Source organism: Mizuhopecten yessoensis, unplaced genomic scaffold (genome assembly GCF_002113885.1).
Source record: "Mizuhopecten yessoensis strain PY_sf001 unplaced genomic scaffold, ASM211388v2 scaffold2461, whole genome shotgun sequence".
Taxonomy (NCBI): domain Eukaryota; kingdom Metazoa; phylum Mollusca; class Bivalvia; order Pectinida; family Pectinidae; genus Mizuhopecten; species Mizuhopecten yessoensis.
Genome location: NW_018404557.1, coordinates 327,101 through 347,352, shown reverse-complemented (window position 1 = coordinate 347,352; position 20,252 = coordinate 327,101). Strand labels below are relative to the sequence as shown.

At 37.7% G+C, this 20,252-nt stretch overlaps 1 protein-coding gene across 6 annotated transcripts in view; it reads right to left on the bottom strand.

The window, feature by feature from the left end:
- Positions 1-11,357: 11,357 nt before the first annotated feature.
- The window catches only part of LOC110446037 (potassium voltage-gated channel protein Shaw-like), a 42,927-nt gene continuing 34,032 nt past the window's right edge, over positions 11,358-20,252 (bottom strand). For all 6 annotated transcript variants that reach the window (XM_021490983.1, XM_021490984.1, XM_021490987.1 and 3 more), the window contains exon 3: positions 11,358-15,044. In XM_021490983.1, coding sequence (XP_021346658.1) covers positions 13,968-15,044 — 1,077 coding nt within the window. In that variant the 3' untranslated portion in view covers positions 11,358-13,967. The remainder of the gene's footprint in view (positions 15,045-20,252) is intronic.

Genomic DNA, 20,252 nt, shown 5'->3' with positions numbered 1-20,252 from the left:
ATCCAAGCACAATACATCAAATATATGTCACATCAGGCAAGATCCAAGCTCAATACATTAAATATGTCACATCAGTCAAGATCCACGCTCAATACATCAAATATATGTCACAGCACTCAAGATCCAAGCTCAATACATCAAAAATATGTCACATCAGTCAAGATCCAAGCACAATACATCAAATATATGTCACATCGGTCAAGACCCAAACTCAATACATCAAACATGTCACATCAGTCAAGATCCAAGCACAATACATCAAATATATGTCACATCAGTCAGGATCCAAGATCAATACATCAAATATATGTCACATCAGACAAGATCGAAGCTCAATACATCAAATATATGTCGCATCAGTCAAGATCCAAGCTCAATACCTCAAATATATGTCACATCAGTCAAGATCCAAGCACAATACATCAAATATATGTCACATCGGTCAAGACCCAAGCACAATACATCAAATATGTCACATCAGTCAAGATCCAAGCACAATACATCAAATATATGTCACATCAGACAAGATCGAAGCTCAATACATCAAATATATGTCACATCGGTCAAGACCCAAGCACAATACATCAAATATGTCACATCAGTCAAGATCCAAGATCAATACATCAAATATATGTCACATCAGTCATGATCCAAGCTCAATACATCAAATATATCACATCAGTCAAGATCCAAGCTCATTACATCAAATATATGTCACATCAGTCAGGAGCCAAGCTCAATACATCAAATATATGGCACATCAGTCAGGATCCAAGCTCAATACATCAAGTATATGTCACATCAGTCAGGATCCACGCTCAATACATCAAATATATGTCACAGCACTCAAGATCCAAGCTCAATACATCAAATATATTTCACATCAGTCAAGATCCAAGCTCATTACATCAAATATATGTCACATCAGTCAAGATCCAAGCTCAATACATCATGTGGGTGGAGTTATTCAATTTGTATATGTTGATCAGACTAAGGTATAAAATAATTATGAATCATTCACAGAAAAATACTGTAATTATAAGGGAATTTTTCTGTTTTGGTCAGGTGACCAGGTAATAACTTCAGTTGAGCAGGAGTAAATCCTATTCATGCTTAACCTGAGTTATCAACTTATCACCTGACCAATTTAGAAAACTTACAGGTTATGCTTTATAGATCTTAGAGTTGTAACAACACCTATACCCCTGTACTAAATGAATTGTATGCTTAATAGCAATTTTGTTTTGAAAACTTAGTCTTTCTATAGTTGTATCACTGTTATCTTGGTAGGCTATCTACCCCCATCATGCGGAAATGTGTAATTTATTTACCGATTACCGTATGCTTTGGTAATTTTATGAGTTTGACAAATCCTTATCTTTGATTTAAAAAAAAAAGTTATAGTGACACAAGAAAAGAGGTATAATATTCATGCACAATACTCTTATATTTGTTCATAATAGATCCAGTTATTGCCAGACAGTAGCATAAGGATTTGGCAAAGTTACAAAAACATTTATTATAAATGCCCATTCCATTCCATAGGGTAATATTTTAGTATAGTCTTGATATGAAATAAATTTGTTTTTTTATGAAGGAAAATATAATCAAACAGCTACAAATTTTCATTAACCATTTCACCCCTATGTAACTTTAATAACCTCTACCATTAATTGATATGGATGAGTCCATTATGGTCTACAGTGTTGAAAGGGTTAACCAGATTATAAATCATAACTGAATTTTTCATTAATTTCCAGTGGAATTTCACATACTACAATTAATACTTGGCTTATTGCAGTAGTTTTGTATGAATTTCTGTCACAACTTTAGTTTTACTGCTCAGACTGAGACTCACATTTAAAAAACCCAGAATAAAAAGTTGGTGTCATGTGCTATTTTAAATAAGTTAATGACTGGCCCAGATTTCACATCATTTTCAGTTTGTTCAGTTTGCAAAAAATAAAGTCTATATGAAAGGTGTGTGTGACACCTCAATCGGGAACCGTCGGTACTTTCCGTAAACGTGAAAATACGGAAAGTGCCGACAGTTCCCGATTGTGTGACACATGTGTCTTCATTAGTAGGAGTTGTCTCCCCTTAAACAACTTACGACCCGGGTCGTAGTAACTTCACTAAATCAAATTAACTCCTGCAATGTTTTCAAATAGGAAAACATGAGTAGAGGAATGTCTCTGAAGTTTGAAACCGTTTGTGAAGTGTATAAATATTAACGCGTGCGTTACAGAATTTCTCCTTTACAAACAAAATGACCGGTTTCTTAATGCATACCGGCAGCTTTGTACCCTTATTTTGCAGAAAGCTCAGCGGAAATTAGTCAATAATGTAAGCAATAAAGGGAGTCTTACCTACAAGTCAACCTGACTCACAGGACATAAAGGATTAGACATAGCAAGCGTAAATATTGTGGTTTGAGAAAAAGCCAATGATGGATTTCCTGTGTGACATGATGTGTAGCTGTACTATCAATAGGTCTCTGGGGGTATAGATGTGCAGTTCCGGTCGCGTCCGGTAAGTTGGAATTTTGATATTGAAAAAATAATCCTGCTGTTAGTAGCATCAGGAACGAAACAGTTGTTTGTAGCCAGCTATATGGATTGCAAAATTTCATCTTGACCAATCCACCGAAGTGTAACAGGTGGGTCAAATTTGAGCATCCCCAACTTGTAATAAGAGGACATGGTACATTATTGATGTAAGTAATAATTCTTGTTATCCAGATATCGACGAAACATTTCGTCTGAGCCTGGGATTTTCATCACACCAAGTCGCTGAAGAGAAATAAAGTATGGTTCAAATTCAGCAGCTGCCAAGCACAATTAATTCTATTTATTTTATTAACTTTAGGCCTACATTACAGTACCTGTTCGCTTCGTTGCCTCACCATAGCGAACAACCACCGCGCAAATGAAACCATCCCGACCTCAAAGGGACTTAAAAATTAGACATTTTTTTTTATATAAATTNTCCACACGTAGGTGGTCTTTCACTATTCGTACACCTTACATTCAAGAGCTATGTTTATACATGTGTTATATATACATTGTATATATATATGGGGCAAAGAAGTAATTCCAACAGTGTGGACAAGTTTAGGTTGTCAAATTTTGGGAGCGATCCGCTCCTTTTTCAAGACACGGTTAAACAGAACAGTTACATGTACATATACATCATATTACAAGAAGATAGAATTGTATATATATTGTATATTGTATATATATTGTATATTAATTGTATATATGTATATATATATTTTATATAGTTATATTAAGTTTGTAAGTTGTCCCCGCGCATGCATGTATCAGCCACCCATACACTGTATCCGTCTGCGTCATGTCCCTGTAAAGTCTTTTACTTTGCACCGGGACAAGAATGGGGACGTCCATTACCTACATGCACGCGGTATATTACTTTTTTTTTTATTACAATCATTTTTAACAATACAAAAAAGTAAAGACTCATTTTGTTTATCCAATGATAGTATTCGATTAACAATTTCTAATCAAGTCCGTATGTATATAATTCACTTTTAAAGGCTAGATTGAAAGAACCCCACTAATTCCACTCGTCCACTTTCATACATCCGTAAAAGTTTGTAATTACTTACATTGTATAGGTATTTTATTTTGGTATGTGTACATGTAAGTGACATTAAAAAAAGTTACACATATATTCCGGAAAATTTGTCCAGATTATTTTCTAGTTTTATAGTGGTGTCTAACCATGTGTGTGTACTATTCCTAATTGGGTAAGTTTTGTTCGCTTATACTTGCACTAGTGAATAATGATTGTAATTGATACACAAAGTTTCTTTCATATTAGTAACAAACAAAGTTATTTATGCTGTTTACATGTACACATTTCAGATGTAAACTGTCTGCACGCGTGACCCCGCGCGCTTGATTGAAAATGACAACACTTTCTAACTGATAGTTCCATTAGTAAAGTATATGCATGTAGACTAATCTGTCAAAAATCCTTCATAAATGTATGTAACAGATTGCTACCTACGTGCGTAAATCTGCAAACATGTTCTAGCTCCCGTTTAAAATGTTAATCGGGCTAATTTGCTTTGTTTTTTGTTCTCTTAAATGGTAGGTCTTAAATACCGCGAAACCTATCAAACACAATATTATATTCGTGCAATCGTATTTTTTTTCTTGTATTTTGTATCCTTATATCAAATACCTTAGCTGTCTCGTATTTTTACAGATACCTATGTTTTGAAAACCTTTATCCATTTTGTTCCAATAATTGTCAAGATATCTACAGTTGATAAAATAATGTTCAAAATCTTCTACCTTTTGACAGACATTAAAGAGCTCTGAGTCAGCTATGGTCATTCTTTTTAACATCTGTCTAGTTGGTATTATATGATGAAATAATTTCCATTTGAATACTTTATACTTATTGTCTAATAATTTACTGAAAACAAATTGTAGCATCTGTTTGATTTCTATTGATCCATCTAAACTGAAATAATTTATCCATCGCACTTTATTAATTTTTATCACATTTTTTTTTGTTGAGTAGCCAACCTATATACATCTTTATTTTTTAACTTCCCTGAGTTAAGATTAACTCCGTTTTTTTTATCATAAACGTTGTAGTTTTCTTTATTAAAATTAACCTTGGTTTTAATCGATTCTTGCGATTGTAGAATTCCTGCCCATTTATTTGGAAAAGCCATTTTAACTTGTAACATTTCACTCATCCAGTTTTGTTTGTTTGCTAATTTGTCATAAATGTATTTTTCATTAATTCTACCATTTTTGTCAATTACATCTTCAACATAAATCATATTGCTATCGATCCAATTATTAAAGATTAATGTTTTTTCGTTGATCATAATATTTTTATTTCCCCATATGACCTCCTTTCTTACTTCAAAAAAGGTATCTCTACTATTTCTACCAGTACCCCCTACCTTTAGCCATGACTCCAATATGTTTACGTAAAAACTTGTTACATTTTTACTTAGATCTCTAATTTGCTTAATTTTTTCAAAGTTCATTTTAAATATTAACATGTTTTTCCCATACTTTCCGTACATCATTTTTGGTATAATTTTCCAATTTGTTTCATCCTTGTTTGTTAATCGTTTCACCCATGCCACCCTTATGACATCTATATGTTATATAATATCACGTATTTTTAACCCCCCATTCTCATAATTTTGTATCATGATATTTCTTTTAACTTTTTCACTTCGCTCCCATATGAAACCATATATGAAGCGTTCCAATTCTTTTATTTGCTCTGCACTGATTACTTGGACACTTACTATATATGTTATTTTTGAGATAGCAAGAGTATTTATAACCACGATTTTACCGATCAATGTTAGTTTTCTTTTTTTCCAATTTTTAAGCATTGCGTCTATTGTTGTCTTTTTACTTTTCCAGTTCAAATTGGCACACACTTTATTGTTAGTTCCGAAATATATTCCTAGAGATTTTATTTTCTCTCAAGTCCATTTTATCCCTTCATAGTTAGTCGGTTTTCTTTTATTCGTGCCTAAGAATAGTCCTTCTGTTTTATTTTTGTTTAGTTTTAAACCGGAGTGTTTACCGAACTCCTGTATTATTTTAAGTGCTAATGGTACATCAGAATACATTTAAAAAATAATATTGTATCATCCGCTAATTGTGCTATTTTTATGTCTTTTCTGTTAATTCGTATTCCTTTAACATTTATATCGCTAATATCTCTACTGCTATTACAAAATTAAACAAGACAAAGGGCAGCCTTGCCTAATTCCACGTTTTATTACATGAATTTCTGTTAACCAGTTATTGTTTTTAACGATTCCACTTATATTCGACATTGGGCATGGATCTATGTTGATGTATATAGAGTAATATTAGACGTTTAAGGGATTTAAATCAAATTTCGAGTGTTGATCTAAATCCCCAAAGTATCTAAGATTCGTTTCCATACATCATTAAGACCTCTATAACTTATATTCAGTCCTTGTGCTCAGTTTTAATCTGTCACGAAGTACATATATACATTTATTGGAATCGGCTGTCAGTCTGTGGACCGTAACAGCCTGGCAAATCCAGTCACCACTAATCCGGTCGACTCGGTGTTGTAGAGGCGAGTCTGGCATTGATCTGTACATACTTGTATCCGGTATTCAGCTATCTCACAATCCAGCCACCACTTATCCGGTCGACTCGGTGTTGTAGAGGTGAGTCTGGCATTGATCTGTACAGAATTGTATCCGGGTATTCAGCTATCTCACAATCCAGCCACCACTAATCCGGTTGACTCGGTGTAGTAGAAGGGAGTCTGGCATTGATCTGTACAGAATTGTATCCGGGTATTCAGCTCTCACAATCCAGCCACCACTTATCCGGTCAACTCGGTGTTGTAGAGGTGAGTCTGGCATTGACCTGTACATAATTGTGTCCGGGTATTCAGCTCTCACAATCCAGCCACCACTAATCCGGATGACTCGGGTGTTATAGAGGTGAGTCTGGCATTGATCTGTACAGAATTGTATCCGGGTATTCAGCTATCTCACAATCCAGCCACCACTAATCCGGTTGACTCGGTGTTGTAGAGGCGAGTCTGGCATTGATCTGTACAGAATTGTATCCGGGTATTCAGCTATCTCACAATCCAGCCACCACTAATCCGGTTGACTCGGTGTAGTAGAGGGGAGTCTGGCATTGATCTGTACAAAGGTGGATCTGGGTTTTCAGCTATCTCACAATCCAGCCACCACTAATCCATTTGACTCGGTGTTGTAGAGGTGAGTCTGGCATTGATCTGTACAAAGTTGTATCTGGGTTTTCAGCTATCTCACAATCCAGCCACCACTAATCCGGTTGACTCGGGTGTTGTAGAGGTGAGTCTGGCATTGATCTGTACAGAAGTGTATCCGGGTATTCAGCTATCTCACAATTCAGTCACCGCTAATCCGGTTGACTCGGGTGTTGTAGAGGTGAGTCTGGCATTGATCTGTACAGAATTGTATCCGGTATTCAGCTATCTCACAATCCAGTCACCACTAATCCGGTTGACTCGGGTGTTATAGAGGTGAGTCTGGCATTGATCTGTACAAAGTTGTATATGGGTTTTCAGCTATCTCACAATCCAGCCACCACTAATCCGGTTGACTTGGGTGTTGTAGAGGTGAGTCTGGCATTGATCTGTACAGAAGTGTATCCGGGTATTCAGCTATCTCACAATCCAGTCACCACTAATCCGGTTGACTCGATTGTTGTAGAGGTGAGTCTGGCATTGATCTGTACAGAATTGTATCCGGTATTCAGCTATCTCACAATCCAGTCACCACTAATCCGGTTGACTCGATTGTTGTAGAGGTGAGTCTGGCATTGATCTGTACAGAAGTGTATCCTGGTATTCAGCTATCTCACAATCCACCAAATTTTGATAGCAACTAGATTATCCAGGCTCCATTTACTCCCTTGACTCCTTGGTGTACCACATATAAATGATTAGGTATACAACACCTATATATCTGATATATCGTGTAATGATTTTGCTGTTTCATCACGTGTGTATGGTCTGTGTAATATCCACGGATGATGTACTTGTTATGTTTATTCGTCCGTATATAATATACCGGGGACGAGGAGAACTGATTCTGAGAGATAATGCCAAAACTATTTAAGATATCATAAGTTATATTTAAACTGTACACTCCGGAATTCATAAAGGTGAAGTTAGAATACACTCTGTCTTAGAAATTACACATTAGGGACTTCAATTGACCTATCTCCCTGAATTAATACACTAGAGAAACCATTAGCGAGCTGCAGCAGAAGTTAAAGTTTCAAGGGCCATAACTCCAACAAATATAGTCGAATCACGATTTCACTTTTTTCATGCATATGATGTAGTTTGTCTGTACCAATTTTCCAAAAATCTAACGAACGATTAAGGAGGAGTTGAACCTACGCAGTTTGTGGAGCATAAATTTAAAGTTTCAAGAGTCATAACGCAAGGAAAAATAGTAACATCACAAAATGCCTTTCTTCATGCAAATCTACATACGATGTACTTTAAATGTGCCAAGATACAAAAAAAATCCAACACACGGTTTAGGAGGAGTTGCGTTACAAGGATTATGAACAGACGGTCGGTAAGGGTGATTCCTTTTTATCCCTACAAACTACGTTTGCATGGTGTTATAATAAACGCTACATCATTACTACAGTCTACACCATATTTTGAGTAAGGATTACTTCAAGCATATGTGCCTTTTAAGTGTAATTTGTAGTATTCACATAAAAATTTCATGATAAGAGTGTCTAGCACTGTCCTCATAGTCTTTCGGAAAGAAAATTGATGTCAGAGTAAGGTTGTAAATAGTTAAGAAGAAATTTTCGCATGTGCAAATGTTCGTGTTGTGATTCTTCGGTGTGATTATAGTTTGGAAATGTTTGCGTTGGCTATGATGCTGAAATCTGCCTATTCTGTATATCTATGATCTACATTGTATATAATTTATAAATAAATATTCATTTCTGGGTGTTTTCGCGCTTGTTTTTCCACACCTCGAAAAAATGCTTTTACAGTCATAATTCATCATGTGATCAACCTTGTATCTATGTAATGTAGGTATTTCTGTCATGTTTCTGACTGATTAACCGAGGATGGCCATTCGTCGTCAAGGCGACGGATTTAGATGTACATGTGTAAAACTATCCAATATTGATCGTAATTGACGAGAAGAACAAAGATTACCTGTTGTAACAGTAAAATGTCGACATTCCTTACCAGACACACTTACCCACGCTTTCAACAACGTGCAAACGTAGGGCAAACTGGAATACGGTCAAACACTTATGAAGATATTGGGTGTTAAATGCGTGTATATTTTACCATTACAAATGTTTAGGCTAAGTGGTGTCCATCATGGTAACTCAATGCTACAAACAAGTCTGTTCCATTTCATTTTAACTTCAAATAATCAATGCCTAATGTATGTTTTCATACCAACCATCGTTAATGTTCATAGTTATCCGTGTCACTCGGAAGTAAAATGGCAATGGAAATGTTTTTGCTGTAAAAATACGACAATACCGAATTTAACTTTCCAACAAGTGCATGCGATCATCTAAGTGCAATGTGTCGAACCATATTTATTTTTCATATTCACACAACAAAGATTAAAGTTCACAAGCAAGGGAAACTGATAAAGTCTGTGAAATAGGTATACTTATCGTTGTGTTATTGAGAAAGTACACTTGCTAGGTATACTTCCGGTTTTGTAATTTAGACAGTACACGTGCTAGGTATACTTCCGGTTTTGTTATTGAGACAGTTCAATTGCTAGGTAAACTTCCGGTTTTGTAATTGGGACAGTACACTTGCTAGGTATATTTCTGGTTTTATTATTGAGACAGTACAATTACTAGGTGTACTTGTGGTTTTGTTATTGAGACAGTACAGTCGCTATGTATACTTATGGTTGTGTTATTAACCCTTTCACCACTTTAGACTGTAATGGACTCATCCAGATCAATGTATGGTAGAAACTACTAAAGTTACCTAGGGGTGAAAGGGTTAAGACAGTACACTCGCTAGGGTTACTTATGGCTGTGTTATTGAGACAGTACAATTGCTAGGTATACTTCCGGTTTTGTTACTGAGACAGTACAAATGCTAGGTATGCTTTCGGTTTTGTTATTGAGACAGAACACTCGCTAGGTATACTTATGGTTATGTTATTGACACAGTACACTTGCTAGGTATACTTCCGGTTTTGTGATTGAGACCGTACACTTGTTAGGTATGCTTCCGGTTTTGTTATTGAGACAGAACACTCGCTAGGTATACTTATGGTTTTGTTATTGAGACAGAGCACTCGCTATGTATACTTGTGGTTGTGTATACTTATGGTCGTGTATACTTATGGTTGTGTTATTGAGACAGTTTACTCGCTATGTATACTTATGGTTGTGTATACTTATGGTTATGTGATTGAGACAGGCCACTCGCTATGTATACTTATGGTTTTGTTATTTAGACAGAACACTCGCTAGGTATACTTATGGCTGTGATATTGAGACAGAACACTCACTAGGTATACTTATGGTTTTGTTATTTAGACAGAACACTCACTAGGTATACTTATGGTTTTGTTATTTAGACAGAACACTCTCTATGTATACTTCCGGTTGTGTTATTGAGACAGTTCACTTGCTATGTATACCTTTGGTTGTGTTAAAGAGACAGTTCAATCGCTAGGTATACTTATGGTTGTGTTATTGAGACAGTACACTTGCTAGGTATGCTTGTGGTTGTGTTATTGAGACAGTACACTTGCTAGGTATACGTATGGTTGTGTTATTGAGACAGTACACTCACTAGGTATACTTATGGTTGTGTTATTGAGACAGTACACTTGCTAGGTATGCTTGTGGTTGTGTTATTGAGACAGTACACTTGCTAGGTATACGTATGGTTGTGTTATTGAGACAGTACACTCACTAGGTATACTTATGGTTGTGTTATTGAGACAGTACACTTGCTAGGTATGCTTGTGGTTGTGTTATTGAGACAGTACACTTGCTAGGTATACGTATGGTTGTGTTATTGAGACAGTACACTCACTAGGTATACTTATGGTTGTGTTATTGAGACAGTACACTTGCTAGGTATGCTTGTGGTTGTGTTATTGAGACAGTACACTTGCTAGGTATACGTATGGTTGTGTTATTGAGACAGAACACTTACTAGGTATACGTATGGTTGTGTTATTGAGACAGTACACTTGCTAGGTATGCTTGTGGTTGTGTTATTGAGACAGTTCACTTGCTAGGTATACGTATGGTTGTGTTATTGAGACAGTACACTTGCTAGGTACACTTGTGGTTGTGTTATTGAGACAGTACACTCACTAGGTACACTTGTGGTTGTGTTATTGAGACAGTACACTTGCTAGGTATACTTATGGTTGTGTTATTGAGACAGTACACTCACTAGGTATACTTGTGGTTGTGTTATTGAGACAGTACACTCACTAGGTACACTTGTGGTTGTGTTATTGAGACAGTACACTTGCTAGGTATACTTATGGTTGTGTTATTGGGACAGTACACTTGCTAGGTATAGTTATGTTTGTGTAACTGTTATTTAGACAGAACAGCCGTTGATTATACTTATTCTGGCGTAAACGAGACTGTGAAAATGATATATCGATGATTGCTGTATGGAGACAGTCCACTAGCAGTAGTATCAGATATGCGGCCAAACGTACCAAGCCAGTTGATTGGACCAAACATTTGTGATCGAACTTCGAGACACAATTGTTTCAAAAGCAAAGGTCGATATACAAAGACTAGAAGAAGACGGGCGACAACAGGACGATTTCTTTAATATCAAAATACAAAATATAATGTGCAAAATTGTTAAAAGGACAATAACCTATTTACGTCCAATCATCGTTAGACGCAGTGGCAGAAGTAATGCTTGAAGCGCCCCCTGTTGTCTGACTTGTCTATCAAGGAGGCGATAACTGTATACCTAATTGACGTATTGTTAACTTGCATAGAGTGTAAAATAACTAAGTTAGACTACGATTAAAAAGGAGTAAAAGTTAACCACCTGAACGTGGTGAGTATTGTGCAGGACACATGCCAATCCGATATATTTCAAATAAAATGGACGGAAATTATTTCCGCAAGAAGATTTTTACAATGTTGATAAAAATGTACGTTACTCTATTATAAGTCCAAGACACTTTCTACTAAAATCTAGCTAAATTATAAATAACATTCGTAAAAGATTGAAGTTGATTAAGTCTAATCAAATTTTAAAATGGAACTTCTCCCCATTTTCATAAGATATTTTAATTAATAATGATATTTGAATAGGCAAAAACGAAAGGCACCATAACACTGAATCAAACATCTAGCTGACTCGGACTCTCGACACTGAAAAATGGTGTTTTTATTGCCTGGACGTTAATCCTTTTACTGGGACGTTACCGCTGCAGGAAACATAAGATAAAGAAAACTGGATTACCAAGAAGTCATTTCATACTTATTTGGCGATACGAACTCCTAATGAGTGATTTTATATGACTGTACAAACATTACGTTTCATAATGTCCACTGGTAGCTATGTATGTTTTATAAGGCTTGCCTACTCGTTATTTAAACTCCCTAGTTCGTGTCAAAAGTTGCCGTTAACAACTGAAGGGTTATGTTTAATTTATTTATGTAACATTTGAAAACAAATATCCTCCCGTTTTTATGGAAGTTAACGCGCATACAAATGGGATTTGGTTAAGAAGTTTATTCGTTCAAAAGAATGTTTTAACGAGGACAAATTATGAACATAAAGAAAGCTATCCCCGGTGGTTGAAGGTTTTTCCGTCAACGTTAAATAGGATTGATTGATTGAAATTTACCTGATAGTAGAAGTGTACAGGTAAATGACAAGGCAACTTACTCTATTCAACTGATATTCATGGCCAAATATTAAAACTAAAGTGTACGACTAGTATAAGACACTTCCAACGTATATAAGACATATCAAACACTATATGATATATCATAAATTGATTTTTCTTGTTGGATATCTTAAAATAACGTACCAGGTATCTGATATATAGTATTATATATCTTATTTATGTATAAGACATCTTAATTGTATACAAAGATCTGAAGATATATGAAATACAGGTTCGACATTGCTCCTTCACTATATAATTTAAGTTGGCTCGCCATACAGCTCCCCATCTCAGGGACCTGAGAATTTGTTAAAGCTATATTTGGACCTAAACTAAGGTGTTCAGAGTAATTTTACAGGGTTTAAGGTTGACTTTTCGTATATATAAATATGATCATTGGGATGTCATTTTTACTGAAAGTCAATCTAAACCCCTAAAACATGTACAATTACTCTGAACACCTCAGTTTAGATCCAAATATAGCTGTAACAAATTCTCAGGTCCCTGTGGTCCCTATGACACCAACTACTATAATGGCACGTATATGTCGATATCACATTGACATCTTAAATTTAGGAATCTGATTTGAAGTAAAATTGAGGCGAGTAACGTGTGGGTTGGTTCTATAATAACAAGTTATGGGAATGAGTCTTATAATTGAACTGATCTATATATAAAATCTGCTCACGCAAATTGTTTAGTGTTTGGTAATTTTAATCTATTTCACTAATATATAACAGCTATGTCGTGTTTTAGTACTAATATATTACAACTACGTCATAATCCGGTATACATGGTAGGTATCGAGTCACTATTATGTAGAAAATTGAGTGCGTTTTCCTTTCTCTAATGATTTTATCACCATTCCCTTTCCGACTGTAATATCTAAGCAAAACGTTTCTTAGACAATACAATAAGAAATGCTTGAACACTATGTGACATATGGCTTGCACAGATATAGCTCTAAGGAATCGGTAAGAAGGTGTAATCCATGGGTATACACAAAAAACAAAATCACAGTTTAATGCCAAGTTTAAATTAATAATCACAGGACACTGAGTCGCCACATCACCAAGAGGAATCCGACACCGGTAGAAAAACATTCCTCCCCTTGAAAACGGTATTAAATCATGGAAAGTTTTCTGTCCATAAACTAAGCTATTCATTTCTTACGAAGATAAATCGCTGAAAACTACCATTATTATTTATCTGATTTGTTGTTATAACGAAATACTACCCCAGGAATGGGGAGACAACCCTTGGTGAGTTCTCTTTGCATATAGGCGTCGTGTCATAGATAGGCAACACGGAATTTATATGGAATGGATTAACGAATATATCGGGTAACAAAAGGAAACAAGTTATAATTAGAGATAATGTTACTTTAACCTTCAACAAAAGGTAATAAAACATTTTGCCACGGTTATGAGACATATTGAAGGTCATGGCCATTATAAACAAACTTATCAGTACTCAGTTTGGCTATACGGACGGTACATTGCACGCACTATCATAACTTGTTGAAATTACCATCCGTTGACTTGGAACTAAAGAGTTCGGGCACTCCCATTTCTCGTGGCAGAGTTTTGTCAGTCGGACTTCGGTCTCTTTTGTTTTTGAAAGACTGTCTTTGTTCTGCTGTTTCGCTCTCTGGATTTTCTGAATGATCTACACAACATTCCTCATCGTCAGAGTTAAAATCCAGAAGTTTCGACTTTTCGCGCTCGTGTCGTACTATGCCATACTGCACATGCGTATAATACAGAACAAAGTTACTGACAATGATCGGAACGGTGAATGCGATCATGAGCAAACCGGAAATGGCACACAAAGATCCTATAATGTAACCAAACGCTGTGGTGGGATGCATATCTCCGTAACCTACTGTTGTCATGGTAACGACACTCCACCAAAATCCGATAGGTATGTTATCGAATCCTTTTTTACCTTCCGCAAAATGAATCAACGAGGCAAATACAACCATTCCTATTAATAAGAAAACAAACATGAGCAATAATTCGTTGAAGCTAGCTTTAAGAGTATATAATAGAATCCACAATCCAGGGACATGGCGGATCAATCGAAAGATCCTGCATAACCTGAGCATGCGCAATATAACAATAAAATCCATAAAAGGCAATTCACTTCCTGAAGGATAGAATGCGTGGATAATAAACTCGATATAGTCCGGGACAATTGCTACAAAATCTATGATGTTTTGTAAGGCAGTGATAAACTGGACCTTTCTTGGACAGAACACGAATCTAGTAACGAACTCCAGAGTGAAGAATGTGACGCAGATGAGGTCGATAATGAGGAGGGCTGGATGTGGCACGGTGTTGACGTCGTCCTCCGCCTCCTCCCCCGGAAGTGTCTTGTTGTCTACACTTATAGTGACGTTGGAGAGGTCCCTGACCCCGGACGTTTCCTTCACGTCAATCATGAGTTTGTCTTTAAGAGCGAAGAGATTGTACAGATCCTCGTAGCCCTGTGTTGTAGACGGATGGACCTGGAAGTCGGGATGGGTCTCCGCACAGAACGAAAATATTGACATGAACACAAACACGATGGAAATCCAGGCGTATATCTGAAACACAAGAGGTATATATTATTACCCTCAAGAATAAATGTCATTTAAATGTACACACGTTATTTCATAAAAGAATGTGACTTTCTCTTGAAGATAAGAATGATGCACTTATAATTACATATCGATACTTGTACTGTATTCATGCATTTAGTTTTACATATTTAAATTATTTTATAAAGAAATAAGACGCCCATTAAGTTGATAAAGATAAATTAGTGCAAAACACATTTAAAGACGGCTGCCATAGCCACCATTTTGAAATTAACCTATCTAGTTTTGGCTCAATCAAACCAAGTTGAAAAGAAAAATTAAAAGATTGAAACACATTGTTTTTAGAAATGGCCGCTATGTCGGCTATCATGGATGTTGGACTGACCCAAACAATAACATCACTTTGTCCGCATCGTCTCAGGATCATTTATGATAATTTTGGAATTAATCCTGTGAATGGAATTGGGGTCAGATGACCCGAAGAGGTATACCGTCAGCATGAACAGGTAATGACAAAACCTAGCAAGACATATTTTGTTGGGGGTCGGATTTACAAACAAAAACAGTTTTAACCCCTGGGAGCTATTCCTGCAGACTTTTGTTTGGAACGACGCAACTCCAATTTTCATTCGTGCGGGTTCTGATTGGTTTTTGGTTAGCGATAAGGGTGCCGTCACGTCACATTAACCCCGTCTGCTCCTGGGGACCTCCTCGTCGGTCGGTTAGTAATGGACGAGAGCATGTTTCCCAAGCATTAGAGCTCGTATCCTTCCGTATTGACACTCGTTACGTGTCCTGAACAGCCAGACAGATATAGACCGTTCGGGATGCAGCCAAACACACTCCGTCTTGGTCGATATGTTTGTAAGTGATCCGTGATCCGTTTCTGACTAAATAGGCTTTCTAACGCGTGACCTATAATACCACCTCCTTCCGTTAGACTTCTAGGGCATGGTACGCGGGACTGATTTGGATTTCTGTTATAGCTTAAGTTATATGAAATCGATGTGTGACAGACGGAGGGACGTTTAATCGGACGAATAAGAAAGTACCATCTGCATTGTAAATTATTTTGATGTAAACCAACTATTGTTTCAGTACTGATGTTCCCTATTCCGTGTTGTACGTATTAAAACATGACGGAGTGTTGTGTTTGGCAGGCTGAGTACCCGGATGAGAGCAGTGATACACAGTTGTTCCTGGTATCCTTGTATTAAGCACGTTGCCAATTTCAGAGTGATAAAGGACAGACGGTAACTAGTAATATAACGACAGAACCTCGTCCTGACTTCCCCTCCAAAATACTCCCCCAACACTGAAACATTAGCACTGACTCCACTAATCAAACATTCTTATTTTTGACATCCTATCATTTCTGTCGACGAAAAAATAGGACCGTTGCGAAAAAAGTAAGGAGAACATGACTACTGGATTCTGTCAAACGACGCTATTTAAAACCCATTACTACAGCTCTGATACACGTGTGTGTCTGTGACGCATCTGTAGATATTTGTTGGAAGAGATATTACTAGCCTATGGTAGTTGATTTCTGCCGTTTCTTTCAGACATTTAACACCAACATTATAATGATAATCGTAGATATCTAGGTCAATAACTAATTTAAGAAAACATATATAAGAATAAAGTGTCTTACAAGAAGTTCGAACATATCACATGTTTTAATAATGCAAGCAATCATTAAATGGCTTCTTTTTGTCAAAGTTTGGATTTAGCCGGAATAATTTCTACGCCCAAAGGACGAATACTTGTTAAATATTGGCCCATTATTCAATAAATGCTTTCGGGGCCACCTGCCCGACTTCTTGGGTTTTCTCCGGGTACTCCGGTTTCCTCCCACACAAAGCCCATCGCGTGCTAATATCCGGGCCAACAAGAGTGATTAATATAAGTTAACATAACTTGTTTCATAATTGTTGTAAAATAAATAAAGTTTATATATTTAAAAAATGCTTTCTCAATCGTTCAACAATTTACTATATACATACACTTTCCTCTTTTAGTGTATATTTATAGGTATATCCCCCGATAGTTTGTTTTGATTTTCATTAAATGCTGCATGGCTATCAACTCCTATCAAGGTTGATCAAACTGAAAACTTTTAAAAAGTGTTTGCAACTTTCCCAAAGTTCAAGAAAACGTTGGATACTGTTCGTTAATTCAATAGATATTGACACTCGCCCAATACACTGTAATTCAAGACATATATTAGTCACATATTTAAATAGATGCCCGGAATTGTTATGATATAAAAGATGATTGATGAATGTTATAGAACCTTATAGAAAAATACCGTTTGGTAAGTGTATGTTTCCGCGGCACAAGTCGCTGATTTTTAAACAAGAAATTGTTACGTAAATCGAGCATTAACTTACTACGAGAGCAGTATAGCGCAGCGCGAGTACAAAGGGCAACAACTAGGGCAAGGTAAAAGGGCGAGGGCATACGGCCATGACACCAGCGACGACAAAGGGTAAGGACAAGAATGAGGGTGAAGGTCAAGAGCGAGGTTAAATGCGAGGAAAAGGAGGCAGAGCGAAAGAAGAGAGCGATGATACAGTCGATTACAGAGGGTCACGACAAAAGCAAAGGCAAAAGGCGAGATAAAGAGAGAGGTAATGGGCGAGAACAAGACCGAGGACAAGGACGTGAACAATGATCGAGTAAAAGGGAAGAACCGGAGCAGCGACCAGAGCGAGGATAATGGAAACGACAAAAGGCGAGGATGATTGCCAGGTCAAAACAAGGACAAAAGGCGAGGGCAAGAACGAAGATAAGGACGGGACAAGACTGGGGAAAATGGTGAGGACAAAAAGCAATGGCAGAAGCGTGGACAAAAGAAAGGACAACAAGAAGAATACGTAATAAAAAGGCCAAGGTCGAGGTCAAAGGTCTGAAAGAAAGGGTGAGGACAAAGAGCGTGGACAAACGGTGACGACAAGGCCGAGGAGAGCATCGAGGACGAAGTGCGAGAGCAAGTTTAAGGATATAGGACAAGTTCGCGGACACGGGCAATGACAAAGGGATAGAAAACGAGCGAGGAAATAGCTCTGAAAAAAAGGGCGAAGAGAAAGCATGAGGAAAAACAGTGAGGACAGGAACAAAGACAAATGGCGAAGACCAAATTGCGGTCAAGTGTATAAGATTAGGTTGAGGAAAAGGGCGCGGACAAAAGCGAGAAAACGAGGAAACGAACAAGGAGAAGGGCAAAGACAAGACAGGACGAGAATGTGGACAGGTAAGTAAACATCATAAGGTAGTGTCTTAAAAAGATGAGCCGTGTGTATTAAGTAATCACAGACTCGGGGTTACATCTACAGTACGGAGTGACACGGATGTATCCTAGGTAACCTCAGACTCCGGGTTATATCTACAGTACGGAGTGACACGGGTGGATCCTAGGTAACCTCAGACTCGGGGTTATATCTACAGTGCGGACTGACACGGATGTATCCTAGGTAACCTCCGACTCGGGGTTACATCTACAGTACGGAGTGACACGGATGAATCCTAGGTAACCTCAGACTCGGGGTTATATCTACAGTACGGAATGACACGGATGTATCCTAGGTAACCTCAGCCTCGAGGTTACATCTACAGTACGGAGTGACACGGATGAATCCTAGGTAACCTCAGACTCGGGGTTATATCTACAGGACGGAGTGACACGGGTGTATCATAGGTAACCCAAGACTCGGGGTTATATCGACAGTACGGAGTGACAAGGGTATATCCTAGGTAACCTCAGACTCGGGGTTATATCTACAGTACGGACTGACACGGATGTATCCTAGGTAACCTCAGACTCGAGGTTACATCTACAGTACGGAGTGACACGGGAATATCCTAGGTAACCCAAGACTCGGGGTTATATCTACAGTACGGACTGACACGGATGTATCCTAGGTAACCTCAGACTCCGGGTTATATCTACAGTACGGAGTGACACGGGTGTATCCTAGGTAACCCAAGACTCGGGGTTATATCTCCAGTACGGAGTGACACGGGTGTGTCCTAGGTAACCTCAGACTCGGGGTTATATCTACAGTACGGAGTGACACGGGTGTAAACTAGATTAACACAGACTCGGGGTTACATCTATAGCATGGAGTGACACGGGAATATCCTAGGTAACCCAAGACTCGGGGTTATATCTACAGTACGGAGTGACACGGGTGTATCCTAGGTAACCCAAGACTCGGGGTTGTATCTACAGTACGGAGTGACACGGGAATATCACCGTAACAGTGTTTCCGTTAACACGTCTACGCCTGTCAACATGGCTGTAGATCAGACCACCACCATAAAGGCCACTGATTGTACGTAAACAAGAATGCAACACCACAACCCACATTTCCACTTTGATAATTGATAGTTGAGTAGCTCGCCTACGTTATGTTTTAGGCAGATGTCAGGGTAATCAAACAACCGACTGTGAATCTCTATCAATATACACTAACGCACCGTAGTTCCTCCATTGTCGTAAACACTATGTATCCTGTAACCATGATCATTATTTTATTTGACGATACACAAAATCAGTCAATGATTCATTTTGCGCTTTTTTGATTGTTTCTTTGCTACAACAAGCGGTTTTAATTGTCTATCACTTACGCATGCAATCAATAATATATAAGATACAGGACCGCAACAACTACTAAGCTCAGCTAACCCGCGTCAACGACTAAGCTCACCTTAACCGCGCCAACGACTAATCTCAGTTAACCGTGTCAAAGACTAAGTTCAGCTAAACCGCGCCAACGACTAAGTTCAGCTAAACCGCGTCAACGACTAAGCTCAGCTAAACCGCGTCAACGACTAAGCTCAGCTTAACCGCGTCAACGACTAAGTTCAGCTAAACCGCGTCAACGACTTAGTTCAGCTAAACCGCGTCAACGACTAAGCTCAGCTTAACCACATCACCGACTAAGCTCAGCAAAACCGCGTCAACGACTAAGCTCAGCTAAACCGCGTCACATATTCAGCTCACTGGAAACTTGTTATTACTTCGCTGACCTACATAGCGTCAACAGCTCGGCTCAGCTAAACAGCGTAACCGACTTAGCTCACCTTAACCGCGACACTAAAACATATGCACCAAAACGGTGGTAAACATTTGAACAAAATATGACAGTGAATAACTAATTTAAATATCTTATTCTCTTATAAACAAATTCATAGACGAATTAAAACATT